Source organism: Geotrypetes seraphini, chromosome 11 (assembly GCF_902459505.1).
Source record: "Geotrypetes seraphini chromosome 11, aGeoSer1.1, whole genome shotgun sequence".
In the NCBI taxonomy this organism is placed as follows: Eukaryota; Metazoa; Chordata; class Amphibia; order Gymnophiona; family Dermophiidae; genus Geotrypetes; species Geotrypetes seraphini.
This window is the reverse complement of record NC_047094.1, coordinates 21,561,587-21,577,982: the sequence shown is the minus strand read 5'-3', so window position 1 is coordinate 21,577,982 and position 16,396 is coordinate 21,561,587. Positions and strand designations below refer to the sequence as shown.

Sequence of the window (16,396 nt, the reverse complement as noted above, 5' to 3'; positions counted from 1 at the left end):
TTAGTAAAAAGGGATGGGGTATATTCTATTTTTGTATTTTGTTACTGAGGTGACATTGCATGGAGTCATCTGCCATGACCTCTTTGAAAAAACCCGGAATATGAATAATTAACATTTTCTCTGCCTTTCAGTATGCTTTGTGTTTTTTAAAAAAATTTATTGTTGGTAGATCATTTTGACTTAGTCATTATAAAAGTAGCTCGCAAGCCCATAAAGTGTGGGCACCCTGCAGTAGAAGTACTTAACTGTTCTTAAGCCTAATCTAGATAGAAGTCTTACAGAGTAGATGACTGCAGATATGGGAAAAATTACCCATTTAGACTAATTATTCATGGTAGTATGAACCAGCCATAGCAGCCTAACCCACTGGAGGATGTTTGTTGTCTTCTGTTTATCATCATGTTGGGCATTTTCCCACATAATTCAACAGGCAACAACCCCTCTAACCCTTGTTTCACGCCACAGACCTACAGTATTCCAAGCAGCCACTTAAAATCAATGAGGCCACTACCCAAACATCTGGGTGCCAAGGTCCCTAGGGCTTTGCTGTTGATCTCTATGAAGTTGTGTTTTGTCTACAGTAGCTCTGCTATCCCATACACTGCTGTGTCAAGCTTATTCTTTTTCTTAGTTCTGTTCCCAATTGTGCCTACAGTCCATTACAAGTGCAGTAAGTAAGCTCAGTACATCTGCAGGTAGGCTGCTCAAAATGATACTGTCTTTCTCTTAATTCTTGCTGTTCCATAGTTCAGCATTCAGGTTAATTTTCTATTGTTTTACCACTAAGCCTTTGTATATATTTAAACCATGAATTAGCCAGTGTGATTTGCAGGTACAGTTCTTTTAGTGTAGGCCATAATCCTCTGAATTTAGAAGTACTGTAATGGCATCCGTTTTTAAAGTAGTATTTGTATCGAACAATATTATTATCTCCTAATATTCTGGTTAGCAGATTTAAAGTTTGAGATGATTAAAACCATGCTTTTCTCAGCCACATTGCCAAAAGAAAAAGTTAATATAAAATCTGGTGGAGTAGCTTAGCAGTTAGAACCAGGGAAACCAGGCTTCTCTCACTAATGCTCCTTTTTATCTTGGCCAAGTCATCTAATGAAGAATTTCTGGACCTCGGCTATATTTTCATTCTTTTCACATAAAGAATAACTTTCTTGTGTGTTTTAAATAAAGCCTTATGTTCGGGTGTCCTGTTCATGAAATCTGTCTTCAGGGCCTAGTCAATGTGAAAAACATGCCACCTATGAAGTTGGTTCAGAGTACATAGAATTGCATTTTGAAAGCTAGGCAAGACGTGGCTAAATGCTTATCTCCTGAGTGACTAGCAGATGTTGGGATAGGTTGGAGGGCATGGAGGTAATGTACCATGGATTGTAGGGGCAAGTAAGGCCATAGCATGCCAGAAAACATCTCTGTGCAGACTTTTTGAGACCAGAACCCTTTCATCTGTTTTTGTTTAATTCCCTTTAAGAGGCCCTTGGTTAGGCATTTATTTAGGATTTTTGTTTTGTCATTTTCTGTGTCAACCATTCTCTGCATTAATGAACCATACCAGTTTAGAACCGCATCCTATTTGAGGATGAAACTACATTTGGGGGCTTTTTTTTAGCTGCAGCTACAAGTCTGCCTTCACTTGTGAGGTTTATGCAAAACTTTCTTCATTTTAAGCTGTGCTTCACCACAAAGTGTTCTATAGCATCAAAGTGCAGAAGGATTTTTTTTCCCTTCTATCTGATGAAGGCTACCTTTTGATCCTCTTTGGGAAGTCATATTTTGGTCATAGCTTTACTTAATAAATTCCAAGTTTTAATGACTTATTCAGCTTTTATGAAATTTCATTGCAACATGATAGAAGTTTAGGACTGATTTAGAACACTGCTGTAAGTAATATTGAACTATACGTAGCTTAATCAGTATGTAAACCTTTCAGTATTTTTCGCTTATGCTTATAAGGGAAGAATTGCACTTCATTTATTGAATTGCAAGAGAGAGGTCATCTTTTATCTGGGGCAACTGATGTTTGGGATTCCCCCAAACTTGTTTTGTCACCAACATACCTGGTATTTCCTTTGGAAAATATACCACCCCTAAATAACTGGCAGGTTTCTCACCGTTTCTCCTTAGTGGGGCATGGCAGAGCCTAAGCTCTTCAAGTAATGTTAATCTAAGGTCAAATACCTAAAAGATTTGCGGGGTTCAATGTAAGAACTTAGTCCACAGATTTCACCAAACTAGTGTCTTGCTACTTATCTAAAGTTCTTATGTATTGCCTCTTGTGAAGTTGAAATTTAGTTTATTGGACATTTAAAATCTACCCTCAAGATAAAACAAAGCTCTTGCCCTCCTTAGGAGTCAGTTTCTGCTATCTTCTGTCTTTTACTTTCTCTTGATTTGAAAAAAAAATTGTTTCCCAAGAATGTGTTGTGTTTGGTGGTTCCCCCCTACCCTCCATTATAGCTTGGAGTCGTAAAACATTTCCACTTTTTCTCTTTCAGGCAGTTGTTCAGTACTTAACTGAATGACATTTAGTCTAATACAGTATTTGTCAATCTCCAGGAGGCACACCTAATAGCCACTTAGGTTTTTGGAATTACCACAATGATTATTGATGAGGCAATTTGATATACCATTAGTTTCCAATTTAAGCAGATATATATCATGAATATTCATTCATGGTATTCTAGAAAATCAAACTAGCTAGAAGTGTATCTAGGAAATTCAAGAGGCACTGGACTAATGCCACATAGATTTAATAACTTTGTATGCTCAAAAGCCTTTTCAGAACCCATTTCCAGATCTTTTAACATGCAATGTGGGTCTCATGACCTATGTATGTCTTGATAGAACTTCCACTTTGAATAACCCTTGCTGTTTCTAAGGAATTTTTGTACAAACCTATAACAAATAGAAAAACATCAAATTAAACGACGTCCAGTTACAAGATAGTATTCATTACTCCTTCCAGAAAAGAGGCCTCTCCTTTCCCCATTCGTCTATGATTACACGTTTGTTTTTGTTGGTGCTTCATAAGTTTAAGCCCTTACACAAAGCCAAGTTTCTTTACCCATGCAAAGCACCATAGCTTGCATCTTATTCTGAAATGCAGCCATTCATCTATCTGGAAGCACGATTCATGATGCAAGGTCTCTGGATGTCAAGCTGTAGGGGAGTTCATGGTAATAAGCATTATACATGGCAGGAGGATGAGCCTTAAGTGCTTGTATGGCCATTGTACTCTAATTCAGTATATGCAGTACAGTGGTGTGTATGTGGCTTGAGGGTTGTTGTTTTTTTCTTTTTTGTATTTTTAAGAAAAATAATTTTATCCACGCTTTTTCAATAGGAGGCATTGCTTTCTACATGACTAGAACTCTTCAGCTGGTCAAAAATACTGCAACATCTTTAACATCGTTATTCATACAACTTTTTCAAATGGTTTTGATGAAACCTCTTTGTGAAATTAAAGGTATTTAGTATGTTTTAAAAGCTTCTTTTTTTCTGTCCCACATAAATATCAACCTTTTGGGCATTCTCTCTTTCGGTGCCGTGCCTCTTCCTTTTCACCTATGGTTTCTTACACTGCAGGAGTTGGGCTGCTTTCTCAAGCTTTCCTTTGCTTTACCTCAATATTTTATGTAATCTCTCAAAAAGCATAATAGTTCAGGTTTTGTTGGGCCTATTACTGTATTTATTCATTTATGTTGATGCTATCTTACATTGAAATTGTTTTGGTGTTAGCTACTGTTATGGCACATTCCATGTGCCCATAGACCTTTTTTTTGTCATATTTTAAAATCTAAATATTTTCCCTCTTGTGGCTTAAAACTATATAGAGCTTTAGTCATCAAGTTGTGTGTGTCTTAATTGTTTGCAGACTGACAGTATTCTTTTTATATCTATATCTCGAGGGTGTATTTGCTTTGAAGTGAAAAAAACCTAAACCTTTATTCTCTTATCAATCTTTAGATTTAAGTTTTGATGCTGTATACAGGTGGACTTGCATTGTACATAAACAAATTTTAATGGGTAGCGTGAATTTTTGTTGTCTAGGCTACATGCAAATATGAAAGCTGCATGACTGTAGATGGTTAAAGTTGGTGCTATTGTAAGGGATTTTTTTTTTGTTTTGTTTTGCTTTTTTTGTGTATTTCTTTTGCACGTGTGTTGCAGCTCATTCGAATTTCTGTGGAAGTATGAATGTACAAGAGTCTCTCAAAGAGGATGGCCATCTCACTTTAACTGGGGAGTCTTTGTGTAAGTATAGTAGTGGTAGATGTACGCTGTCATACTGTGTTTCAGAGTTGAAGTTCTGGGTGTCGGAATATGATTTTAGTTAGCTTGATCAACTTTTTTTTTTAATATCCTGAAGATACTGTATATTAGCACTATGTTCAAATTAAATCAGTGTTCCAATGAATAGCTCTTTTCTAAACATCTGGTAATCTTTATAAACATTATCTTCTGCTTTGGCTTCGTCAGCATTTTTCTTTAGAGAAATGTTTTTGTGATGTGGCCAGACTTTATTTTTTGCACTTTACTTATTCATGGTTTGTTTTGAGTCTATGTTTGTGTATCTGTTACATTAATTGCTTGTTACCATAATCAACAGGTGATGACTGTAAGGGGAAGAAGCATCTTGAAACACATACAACAACCCATATGCAGTCTTCAAGATCCAAAAGGGTAGCAAGAAGCTTTTGGCACATCTTTTCTTATGCAGGTTGATTTGTACCTTTTTCTTTTTTTCTCTTTTGTTTTTCATCTCTGCCTCGTCAAAATTACCAATGAATTGTGCCGATTCCTGTCTTGGTTTTTATTTTTTGCTATGTATCTGTGTGCAAAATGGATCATATGCTTTACTAACCAGTTCTGAGCCACATTATTTGGTATCCAGTGATTTTGCATTAAACCAGTCATAGTTCTACTTTAGTTGAAATGTTTAAAATATCCTTAAATGGCAATAGTTCGGTAAAAGCACATATTGATGCAATAGGCATATAAAATATATCAACATCTCCATTTTTAGCTCCTCATGTTAACCTAAGTTATATGTAAAAATTATCTGCGGTGTTGAAAATTGCTAATTTGGATTAAATAGTATTTTAATGAGAACATAACCTAAAAGAACTGCAGCTTAGTCATTTTAAGAATATGCAATCAACTATGCTTGGGTCAAATGACCTTGTGTTTTTGAGCTTTGGACTACATTAGGAAAAGATAGGAAGATACAATGGTGGTATTAGCAATTTCAGATGAAGCGAATATTCCATCTAGTAGTAGTGATGATGTGAACTTCTGTCCAGAACTACTCTGCATTCATCATTTAGTGTAGTCTGGTCAGTTGAAAATGTATTTTTTAAAACATAGGTACACAATAGTTGAAAACGCTATAGGTCTCATCTAGCTATCAATGATAGCCATAGCTGCTGAGCTGCTTTGCAGCATCCCACATCTGTGATTGTCCTCTGATGCCAGTGGGATAACTTTTTCTGTGTGTGGGGGGGGGGGAGGGGGAGATATTTAACTGATACCTATACACTGCTGTGTTTGGATGTTCACAGAATGTTAAGCTGATGTATAGAGCACTTAAATCTGTTTTCATGTAGCTTTATTGGAAGTTAGTTGTTAGCTTCCAAATTCTGGGTAATTCAGCAAATTGGCTTCATTTTAACACATTTAATTTTTTCATTTGTTTCTCTTCTCTTGAGATCTATGCACTTCAAAGAGCTTTTTTTCTTTAAAACTTCTCACCTTTGTGGCATAGGCACCTAAGCCTCAATCTTAAAGTCATTGGGCTGCTTCAGATGTACCTTATCTTGGGGAAAAAATTGCCTTATCACCAAATTCACAAAAGGCTCTTGGGGGTCTATACAAATATACTACAAACTCTGTGACATCCTTATATTTTTTTAAGATTAAAATATTATTAATCTTCCTATATCAATTTTAATACTGCATAATATATAATTATGAAAATTTGTTTTTGCAATCATATGGTGGGGTTTCTTTTTATTTTTTTGAGAAAATTGACTTATGCCATTTTATATCTAGGGTGATAGTAAAGTAAAATCCTTTGAAATGAGCCAGATGAGTAATTCCTTATGTGTTAACTTTTTCTGCGCTCTGATTTTTTTGTTGTTGTTGTTGTCGTCATTGGCACACCATTGTATTTGTTTCCTTTATAAGCTACTATAGAAAAATTGCTTACCGTTATAGTTGGACATCTCCCAAGCGACACTGAGTTGAAACTTATTCCCCTTTGTGGTCTTCATCAGTATGTTTGCCACAAATACTAGTTGTATTTCTACAGGACATGTATCCAAATGCTCTTCATCTGTTTATAGGTTACTATTTACTACAATGCTTGCGAACTGTAGGAGCAGCAGGATGGCTTGTGTCAAGCAAGGTGTTGTCGTTCCTTTGGTTTGCCATTGTATCTCCAGGTTATTTGATTTTGTATTTTGCATAATACCACAATCCTCCTCGCTGAATATGCTGTGTGCATGGCCTTTTACTTTCTTAGTATATGATAACAGTTTAGACTTTGCATGCAGGTGCTCTGCTCTTTCTGCCTGACCTGAATTCAAGCAACATTTCATATAATTTCAAGTGATAAACACATTGCATGTAGTTGATAAAAAGAAAAACTGTTGACTGGCTTGTAACTTTTTTTTATTTTTTGTTGCCAACTATAATTCTACTTGTTCATAGTATTTAGTTGGTAAGGTGTTTTTCATACAGTGGGATATGTTGTAAATGGCTCTTACGTGCATATCTGGAACTGTCTGCTATAGTATTCTTGTTTACTCTACAAAGCATCAACTGAAACATTTGCATGGCTTCTGCTGCTTCCGCTTCATTACTGTATGAAGCAGCATCTTCAGCTAATGGACTTTGCAGTGCAATAGAAATGACATGTTAACCATAGGGTACGCTGGCCATTCTAGCGAGCATACTGCAGAAAGATGTCAATCACAGCTTTTGAAATATCCTCCTTCTCCCAGAAGTCTGCTGCCTCCTTCAGTTTCTCTTTCTGCAGATGAGAATGAAAGGTGTCTTTTGATCTGCTTCATTTCTTGTTTTATTTTGCAATAGTTTGTGGGTTTTCACTCTAGTCACTGTCTCTTTGTGTGAAATCAAAGATCCCTTTCTATAAGGGTCTACTCTGTGTGGAGAGAAGCAGATTTTAAATCTGCAGGTGTATCCTTTAGGGGGCCTATTTCAGCCAGCCTGCTGAAAATTAGTGGAGCCCAGGGTCTGTTCCCCTGGTATTTGCTTGCCCCTTTGACTTGGTCAGGGGCTGGAGCATAGGCTGTTTAGGCACTAATGGTGTTCCTTTGGGGCGCTCAAGGTGCCGGTTGTGTTTTGTCTTCCCCTCCACTCTTTTCATGAGAGGTCTGGGGGGATTGATGGTTGGTCAGCGAACTGGCTGAGTGACTGAAAACAGAGGACTTCTTCTAGAATAGCTACACCTGAGAGGAGCTGAAGCAGGTAGCAGTAGCACCATTTCCTCACCACATTTTTCTGTGAGTAAGGCTGTGACAGCCTGTGTGAAATATCAGGGAGTCTTCAAAAGTTGTTTTTAACTGTTTCTACAGCTAGGGCCTTAGTCCATCTCACCCAAAATCCTGTATTTTGAGGTTTTTAATTAGTCCTGAGGTGCTTTTTAAATTGTTTTTTAGCACTAAAATTCACCAGTGGTGGCCATCTTGCATTTTCCTGATTTTTTTTCTAAGTTCTCAAACTTCTCCAAAACACCTCGTTTTGCTTCCGAAATGCCAGTGATGGAGTCCTCGGTCTCTATAACTCTTATATCATGCCTTGTTTGTAAAGGATGGTGGCGGAAGAGGGCCCTTGCATCACGTGCCACGTTGAGCAAAGTGGAGAGGTGGAAAAGTCAAGTTTGGCTCCCACATGGCCTGTGGTACCATGGACTATGGCTTTTGAGTCTGTTAGGAGAGCAAAAATTTCCCCAGGAGACTTGAAACAGTGGCACTGTGTACCAAACTGGCACAGCGGTTCCTCAGCCTAAAGAAGTATCTCCTCCCTTCTAAAGGGGAAGGAGAAGTGTCTACTAAGGCCTATACCCCAAAGTTCATTCATCTGCGCTGGCAGCTATATGTGCAAGACCAAAATATGCAATTAAGGTCCATCGAAGAGTTTGGCGCACACCTCTAAGAATCCTCACAGCACTGCTTCTATGAGAATGGAGCTCCTCCCTGACTCTGATTGTCAGGCAGGGATTCAGGGGATAAAAGTTCAGTTTTGATCCTCTTACTGTCTCAAAGCGAGGCCTCCCTGATGGGAGATTCGGCCTCCTCTATTGAGGATCAGGATGGAGTCCAGCCGTGGACCCGGGAGAGGATCCCTCCATAAGGTGGCTATTCAAGTCTTTGGCCCAGCCAGACATCATTACTGAGTCTCTTCGTGAGCTCAAGATTGATCCACCTCAGTCCAAGTCATCTCAGTGTTCTCTTTTGAGTGGGTTCTGATTAGAGAATGACACGGGGAAAAAATCTGTCCCCGTCACCGCCCCGTCACCGGCCCACCATCCTCTGCACCGCCCCGTCACCGCCGTTCCCTTCACCGCCCCGTCACCGTCACCGCCACCGCCATCCCTTTCACCGCCCCGTCACCGCCACTGCCATCCCATTCACCGCCCCGTCACCGTCCCCGCTGCATCCATATAAGCCTTAGTACTGTAATATTTAGCTTATTCCTTTCTTATAAATCAAAGTTCCTGCTGCTGAACTAGAGAAAGAGATGTTCAGCTGGCAGGGCTTTGTTTATAAATTTTTATCAACACAACTAATATACTATTTTATCCTAAAGCAAAAAATAAATAAATAAATATAAATTTTTTTTCTACCTTTGTTGTCTGGTTTCTGCTTTCCACATCTTCTCATTGAATTCCTTCCATCCACTGTGTGTCTTCTCTCTGCGTCTTCCATTTGCTGTTACTGTGCCTCTCCCTTAACCCCCCCCCCCCCCCCAATTGGTCTAGCACCCATCTTCTTCCCTCCGCTCCCGCATAGTCTGGTATCTGTCTTCTTCCCACTCTGTCTTCCACATTTTCCTTCGGGGTCTGTTCCTCTCCACCCTCCTTCAATGTCTGTCCTATTCCTTTCCACCACCACCCTTCCCTCCCTCCTTTACCATCTGTTCCTTTCTACTGCCCTTCAGCTCCTCTCACGTGGCTTATCTATCTACCTTCCTCCCTCTTATTTTCATGGCACGTTACAATGTAATTTGTGCAAGCCACTGGAGCCTGCGAGCTCGGTCCCTGTCCCATCCCCACAAACCATCTCGCTTCTGTGCTCCTATTTTCTCCATTTCTAATATCTCCCTTATGTATCTGTCATTGCCCCCCCTGTGTCCATATACCATCCCCATGGCATGTCCCCTTTATGTCTCTGTCCCTATGCCCCATGCACATAATTTCCCCTCTTTCTGTTACCTTCCTGTGTCCAGATTTCCCCTATCTTCCTCTTCCATACCAGTGTGTCTCTTCTTTTCAACCCCATCTAGCTTTTTTCCCTCTTTCTTCCCCCCCCCTGCTTCTAGCATCTGGCTCACCTGCCAGTCCTTCCCTTTCTTTCCTGCTGTGGGTTTTTCTTTCCGACTTCATCCCCTTGGCCCAGAATCCTTTTCCCTTTCACTCCCTCCTTCCAATTTGAGCCGGGAACACTAGCGATCGCACGGTCCCCGCAGCTCACACCCGCCTGCCCAATCGATTCTAGTGTTTAGCCAGCTCTCTCCCTTCTCCTCATCTTAGTTTGTAGATTTTCTTTTTCGGCGACCCGCACGCTATCAGAGAGCCGCGCACGCGCGGCTGCTCAGTGTTCAATCTTCTGCAACTTCCTGTTTCCGGTTGCGTCAGAGCAGAAGATTGAACACTGAGCAGCCGCGCGTGCGGGTCGCCGAAAAAGAAAATCTACAAACTAAGGTGAGGAGAAGGGAGAGAGCTAGCTAAACACTAGAATCGATTGGGCAGGCGGGTGTGAGCTGCGGGGACCGCGCGATCCTTCATGCCTCACTGCGAGGACAAGACCATTCACCGCCCCGCGGGCGGTGAATGGCCTTGTCCCCGTCGCCGCAGCGACTGCTAGTTTTCTTCCCCGTTTTCGGCGGGTGACCCGCGGCTAAAATGCGGTGGCCACGGGTAAACCGCCACCGTGTCATTCTCTAGTTCTGATTTCAGCCCATGCTCTTTCTGTGGCACCCAGAACCTCCTGGTTATAGAGCCCTGGGAGGTCCCGGAAGGCTCCTTCAAAGGGGCAAAAGCCATGACTAGGCTGTGTCCTATGAATCGAGAGTTCCAGCAAATGTTTGCTATGCCAAAGGTAGATTCCCTGGTGGCACAGGTGATTAAACGCATGTCCTTAACCAGTGAAGGAGGAGTTGTGCTGAAGGATACACAGGACTGGAGTGTAGCTATGGTCCTCAAGAGGCAGTTTGAGGCTCTGGTCCTAAGAGTCATGGCGGCGTTAGATGCTTCTTTCATAGCACGTGCCTGCCATTCATGTCTTTGAACCCTGGACATGACAGCAGCTGAGCTATTACTTCAGCTTGTGCTGGCAGGTGTGGACTATATGGCTGACACGCTCTATGATGTAATTAGAGTCATGGTGAGAGTCTCTACTTATTCCATCTCTGCCCAACGCAGACAATGGGAAGGCAATTCAACTTCCAAGGCTACACTTAGCAGGCTCCCCTTCAGGCTACCAGCCTATCAGCATATGGGTTCTAAGAAGAAAGACAAGGCTTTAAAGCTGCTGGACGTCTGCAGAGTTCTCTTGCGTTACCTGAAAGTGACTAATGAGTTTCTTCTATCGGACCATCTTTGTCCTTACCAAAGACTCCCCTTACTAAAGAGTCAACCTGAGGCAGACCAGCCTCCAAGGCCACCATTTCACGGTGGATTAGGACAATGATTTCCACTTACATTGTCTATGAGAAACAACCGCTGGTATTATTGAAAGCACATTTGATCAGAGGAGCAGCCTTCTTGGGTGAAATTGAGGGCGATACGTCTGGAGAACGTATATACTCGTAGATCTGTGACATGATCTTTCCTACACACTTTCACTAAATTATATGTTTTATTTATTAGATTGATGAGTTGATTCTTATAGCAAAGTATTTTTGTAACCATTTAATTTGTATATACTGTCCATTATTTATGACTGTGGCTATGTAAACCATATAGGTAATATACGGTATATAAATTTTTAAATAAATAAACATATAGGGTGATTGTGGCAACGCATGAGGATTCTGCTTTTAGATCCTCAGTACTAAAAGCAAGCTTCTCTCTCCCACATGGGACTTCAGGGACTACTTACATAGGACCTTAAGGTTCAGCACTGGAAAAAGAGATTAGATTCCTACCTTGATAGATAGGAATGGTATGCTGATACCCCCCACACCCTGCCTGATAATTTCTGATGCTGCCAACCGCCCCTCCCGATAATTTCTGATGCGCCTGTTTCTGTCTTATGCATCATGGGCCTCTCCATAGCTAAAACTTCTCTGCCAGTCGGACTATGGGTTCAGAATCGGTCCCATATCAGTGGAGATAATTGAGTTTTACTAATATTTAAGCTGTTGCTTTTATTTGATGTTTTACTGTTCAGTGGTAATGTTTGTTCATTTATACATTACAGTTTCATTATTGGCTGTTATAACATTATATGAAAAGATCAGATCCTTGGTTTCAGTGCGTTTTCCATGTCCCTCCTTCTCCTTTCTTTTACTCTGGAGCTCTTGTATGCTTTGGAACAAACTGAAGGGGAGCAGCAGACTCCCGGGAATAGGAGAAGGTTTCAAAACCTATGGTTGACATCTGTATGCTCGTGAGAATGGACAGATTATCCTAAGGTTCAGCATGCTAATCTAATCTACTGGAAAAGATATTATCAAGGTAAGAACCTAATCTCTCTTTTTTTCTTGTCCCTGTAGGGAAAGCAGCTTCAAGAACATTCCGGTGGCTTGGAACTGGATGGTACCAACTTGTTACTTTGATTTCTTTATCCAATGTATTTCTCCTTACAAGGTTAGTTTTTTATGTTTATATATATATATATATACATACACACACACACACACAGACAAGCATGGTTTTTTTGGTTTTTAAAAGGTTACGTTTCTAAAGTAGAAATTTATAGTGTTGTGTACTATAAGGGTTTTACCCTTGCAAATGTTTTTTTTAGCCAGCGGTCTCTGGAGGGCATATATAAGGAGACCACCTAACTTAAAATTGCTGTAAAATGGTGGTTCTAAACTGGGTCAGGAGCCTAGATGGGGCTTTTACTAGTCTTTTACTAACTAGAAGCAGCAGGCAGCATAAGGGCCTGTGAATTAAGCCTCACTCTATCCTCCTGTGTAGGCTTCCTGATAAAACTGGGTACTCGTGCAGAGTACTAGGGTCTGTGAATGCACTGGTATACAGGACCCCTGTGCGGACTGCTTCTACTTGTTATGGCTACTGTTTTCATGCTTTGGATAGATGCAGGAAGTAGAGAGAGGGAGTGAAGGGCTATTCATTTTATGGTGTCACCTTTCTAAATCTAAACTTTCTCTTTCCAGATGTCTCCGAAAAATTGGAAAGTTTTTGCTTCTGTTTGTTCCTCTCTTGCTGCTTCTGTTGGGTGAGTCCATTATTTGCATTTTGTTGCTGAAGTCAGTGTTCAAATACCATCTGTTGAGGTGCTGATAAAAAGCCATTCTAGTAATAAATAGGATTGGAATAGCAGGTTTATTCTAGTTAATAGGTATGTCGTAATGGACAGTAGGGTATTCCACCCCCCACCCCACCCCCCTCCATACCCATGAGCCGTGCAGAAGGAATCCACTTCAGGTTTTCAGCTCCACCTTCTTCACCAGAGGGCTCTGTTGCCACCTTCCGTTTTTCCTTTTGCACATGAGCCAGAAGGTGTCTTTCTGATCTGCTTTGTATATTTCTTTATTATTTTGTGTTTTCTGCGTTTGTTTTTTGTGTGACTTTCTGTGCACTAGAACTCCCCAGTGTGGGAGAAAGCTCTGCCTGCCTGGGAAAGTAGACTTGTATCTGCAACTGGCAGGTTAATCCCTTGGGACCTGTTTGGCTAGCCTGCAGAAAACTTTGTGGAACTCGGGGTCCATATTCCTAGTTGCTTAGCTCGCCTACTGATTCGCAGGGGCTTGAGGTGCAAACTGTTAGGCTCATCAAGGTGCTGGCTGCAATTTCACCTCCCCCCTTTCACGTGTGTGGTTCTGCGGAGGTTGAGGATCAGTCTGAGTTCAGTCCAACTTGCAGCCTGAAGATCTCAGCATTTAGAGGACTGGCTGATTGAGACAAGATCTCTTCTCTCAGATTCAACTACAAGTTAGAGCTGAGGCAAGCTACAGCACCTTCAGAGCACCTTGCACAGTGAGTAAGGCTGTTACAGCCTATGGACAAAATTGGGTTGGGGGTTTGAAAAACCTATTTTGGGGGGTTTCTGCCACATTCTATAGGGCCCCAACATCTAAATTCTTGTTTTCTGAGGTTTTTTTTAACCTTGTAGTTAAAGCGTTATTCAGCTGTATTTTAGTGCTAAAACGCTGCTATCTTGGAGTTCCCAATTTTTTTTTCAAAGTTCTCCAGATCATTCAAATTGCTTTGTTTTGCCTCAGGCTCTTTAACCCGTAATTCATGCCAGATTTGTGCTAGATGGATGCCGGAGGAGAGTTCTTGTGCTATGCAGCATGTGAAGGGGAGGCAGGAGTGTCGGGCTTAGCCTCCTCTTGTTTCTAGTGCTTAGGTACTTTTAGGGGGGGAGCTGTTTCCTGGAAGAAAATCCCTCCAAGAGCCCCAGACCAGCGGTGGTCAAACAGGTTGAAAAGGTGATGGCGAAAGCTAGAAGGATGCTAGGTTGCATAGGGAGAGGTATGGCCAATAGGAAAAAGGAGGTATTGATGCCCCTGTATAAAACTTTGGTGAGACCTCATTTAGAATATTGTGTACAATTCTGGAAACCACACCTTCAAAAAGATATAAAAAGGATGGAGTCGGTCCAGAGGAAGGCTACTAAAATGGTATGTGTTCTTCATCATAAGGCATATGGGGACAGACTTAAAGATCTCAATCTATATACTTTGGAGGAAAGGCAGAGAGGGGAGATATGATAGATATGTTTAAATACCTACATAATGTAAATGTGCATGAGTCGAGTCTCTTTCATTTGTAAGGAAACTCAACAATGAGAGAGCATAGGATGAAGTTAAGAGGTAATATGCTCCGGAGTAATCTAAGGAAATACTTTTTTACAATAAGGGGGTAGATGCATGGAACAGTCTCCCTGTAGAGGTGGGGGAGACAGAGACTGTGTCTGATTTCAAGAAAGCCTGGGATAGGCACTTGGGATCTCTCGGATGGGCAGGCTAAATGGGCCATTTGGCCTTTTATCTGCCATCATGTTTCTAAACATAAAAGTGGGGAAAGCACGACTCCCAAAAGATATCAGGTGGAGTTACATATGTAAAGGGGACTCGGAGCTGCATAGTACAGGCTTTTCTCCTGAATTTATGTTGATGTGGAGAGCCTATTTCGATAGCCGAGATCCTCATAGGTCTGGCGGCGGGCTAGGGGGGTTCACATAAAGGGACTTGGGCTCCAGGGTGTATCAGGATTCTTGGTAGAAACTGTCCAGGTCCCTGGGGATCTTTCTGACAGGGACTTGGAAGGTGAGGGATCAGTCTTTATGCTCTCGATGTCACAGAGTGAATGAAGCACAGAAGGACATTGTCTTTGGGTCCTCAGTGTTATGATTAGAGGTCCCACCCTAGATTTCTGGGGCTACTTTTGTATACCCTACGGTCCAGTAGGACACACCTATTGCACTAGAAAAAGAGATTAGGTTTTTACCTTGCTTATATCTTTTCTAATATATAGGTGTGTCATTCTGGAACTTTGCCCTGTCATTTATTTCTCTGCCTGCCTACTGTCTCAATCAGAAGTTTGATGACAGTCAGACCTTAAGGGTATGAAGAATAATCTAGTGTTCCATAAATATTTCTGATTGGTATGGTTATTTCAATGTTTCAATTAAAACCATTTTTGTTTGTACTTTCAGAGCAGAACAGATTTATAATTTGGAAAGTCTCCTCATACTAAACCTTATCTGGTCCTATATAGGGCTGTCGCTTGCTTTGGTATAAACTGAAGAGGGGAGCAGAGCCCTTTGGTGAACGAGGTGGAGTTAGAAACCTACAAACTGAAGAGGGGAGCAGAGCCCTTTGGTGAACGAGGTAGAGTTAGAAACCTGGAGTGGATTCCTTTTGCATAGCTCACAGGCATGGTGAGAATACCTTACTGTTCAGAATGACAGACCTATCTACTAGAAAAGATATTAGCAAGGTAACAACCTAATCTTTTTTTACCATCTTTCTAGTCTACAATTTTTCTATTCTTGTTTTTTCTCCTAAGGTTTGTGGTACTGGGGCATTGAAGGTTTGCGCTCTCTGGTACCTATCTTTAATGGTACAAGCATATTTACAGCACAGTGGATGGAGGAGCCTGCATCTACTCTTCAGCCTAACCCTGTTATTTCAGATTCAAATCTGCCGCCAAAAGTAGGTTTCATGTCCTTCCACTGTTTATCAAACTGAGAAGGCACTACCTGAAAAAGGAATAGATCATTTCACTTTTTGTGTTTGGTGTTTTTTTTTTTTTTGGGGGGGGGGGGGTTGTAAATAATGTTTTTTGCATTAATTGTAAATAACTGTAACTATATAGCAGAAATATCACAGTACTTGGCTCTACGTGTCAAGTTTTATGAGTCAAGAAGATAGCAAGTGTTTGTTTTTTGGCTCCTATGCATACGGCTAAGTGTGTGAACCAGATGACAGAAAGTAGACTGTGCTGCTGTAATAGTTTAACTACATGCAGGACTTTCACTAAGAAACTCTCCTATATACTTTACACTCATATATACTTTACCATGGGTAGTTTTGAGCCTGCTTCTGAACCCTTAGAGGGCACTCCTCTGCATGATGTTGGCAGAGTGGGGGACTCTTGGAGTACTCTGGGGGTCAAATTGCTAGACAAGCTGTATCCTCTCCTCCTCTGTAGTTGGTTTCCCAAGGTGGACATTATGGTTATGTTGTAACCAAGAAGACTATCATCACTGTGGAAGGGAGCTCTGCACTCAAGGAGATGGCATGAGAAGGCAGCTTGTAGGAGAGCTATGAAGCTACAGCCATTTTGTGCTGGTTGCAACAGCTGCCAAAATCCCCAGGGGTGACGTGCCTGAAATCAAAGCAGCCTTCTTGGTGAATATCCTTTTAAATTTTGGTGCAAATAACTTCCCATTCTGTGGCCTTAGTTGTGGTGGGCCAAAGTTGGCTTTGCCTGCACTACTGG

General features: G+C 41.2%; 1 protein-coding gene across 14 annotated transcripts in view; it reads left to right on the top strand.

Annotated features, from left to right (window-relative positions):
- The window catches only part of SUN1 (Sad1 and UNC84 domain containing 1), a 140,115-nt gene that overhangs the window by 57,530 nt on the left and 66,189 nt on the right, over nucleotides 1–16,396 (top strand). For 7 of the 14 annotated variants that reach the window (XR_004541140.1, XM_033963963.1, XM_033963969.1 and 4 more), the window contains 7 exons: nucleotides 3,356–3,478; nucleotides 4,183–4,266; nucleotides 4,622–4,732; nucleotides 6,357–6,455; nucleotides 11,974–12,067; nucleotides 12,601–12,662; nucleotides 15,461–15,606. Coding sequence is in view for 13 of the 14 variants with exons in the window: in XM_033963963.1 (XP_033819854.1) it covers nucleotides 3,356–3,478; nucleotides 4,183–4,266; nucleotides 4,622–4,732; nucleotides 6,357–6,455; nucleotides 11,974–12,067; nucleotides 12,601–12,662; nucleotides 15,461–15,606 (719 nt within the window). In the remaining variant the exon portion in view is untranslated. The remainder of the gene's footprint in view (nucleotides 1–3,355; nucleotides 3,479–4,182; nucleotides 4,267–4,621; nucleotides 4,733–6,356; nucleotides 6,456–11,973; nucleotides 12,068–12,600; nucleotides 12,663–15,460; nucleotides 15,607–16,396) is intronic. The other 7 variants (XM_033963967.1, XM_033963965.1, XM_033963966.1 and 4 more) reach the window with 7 other exon arrangements.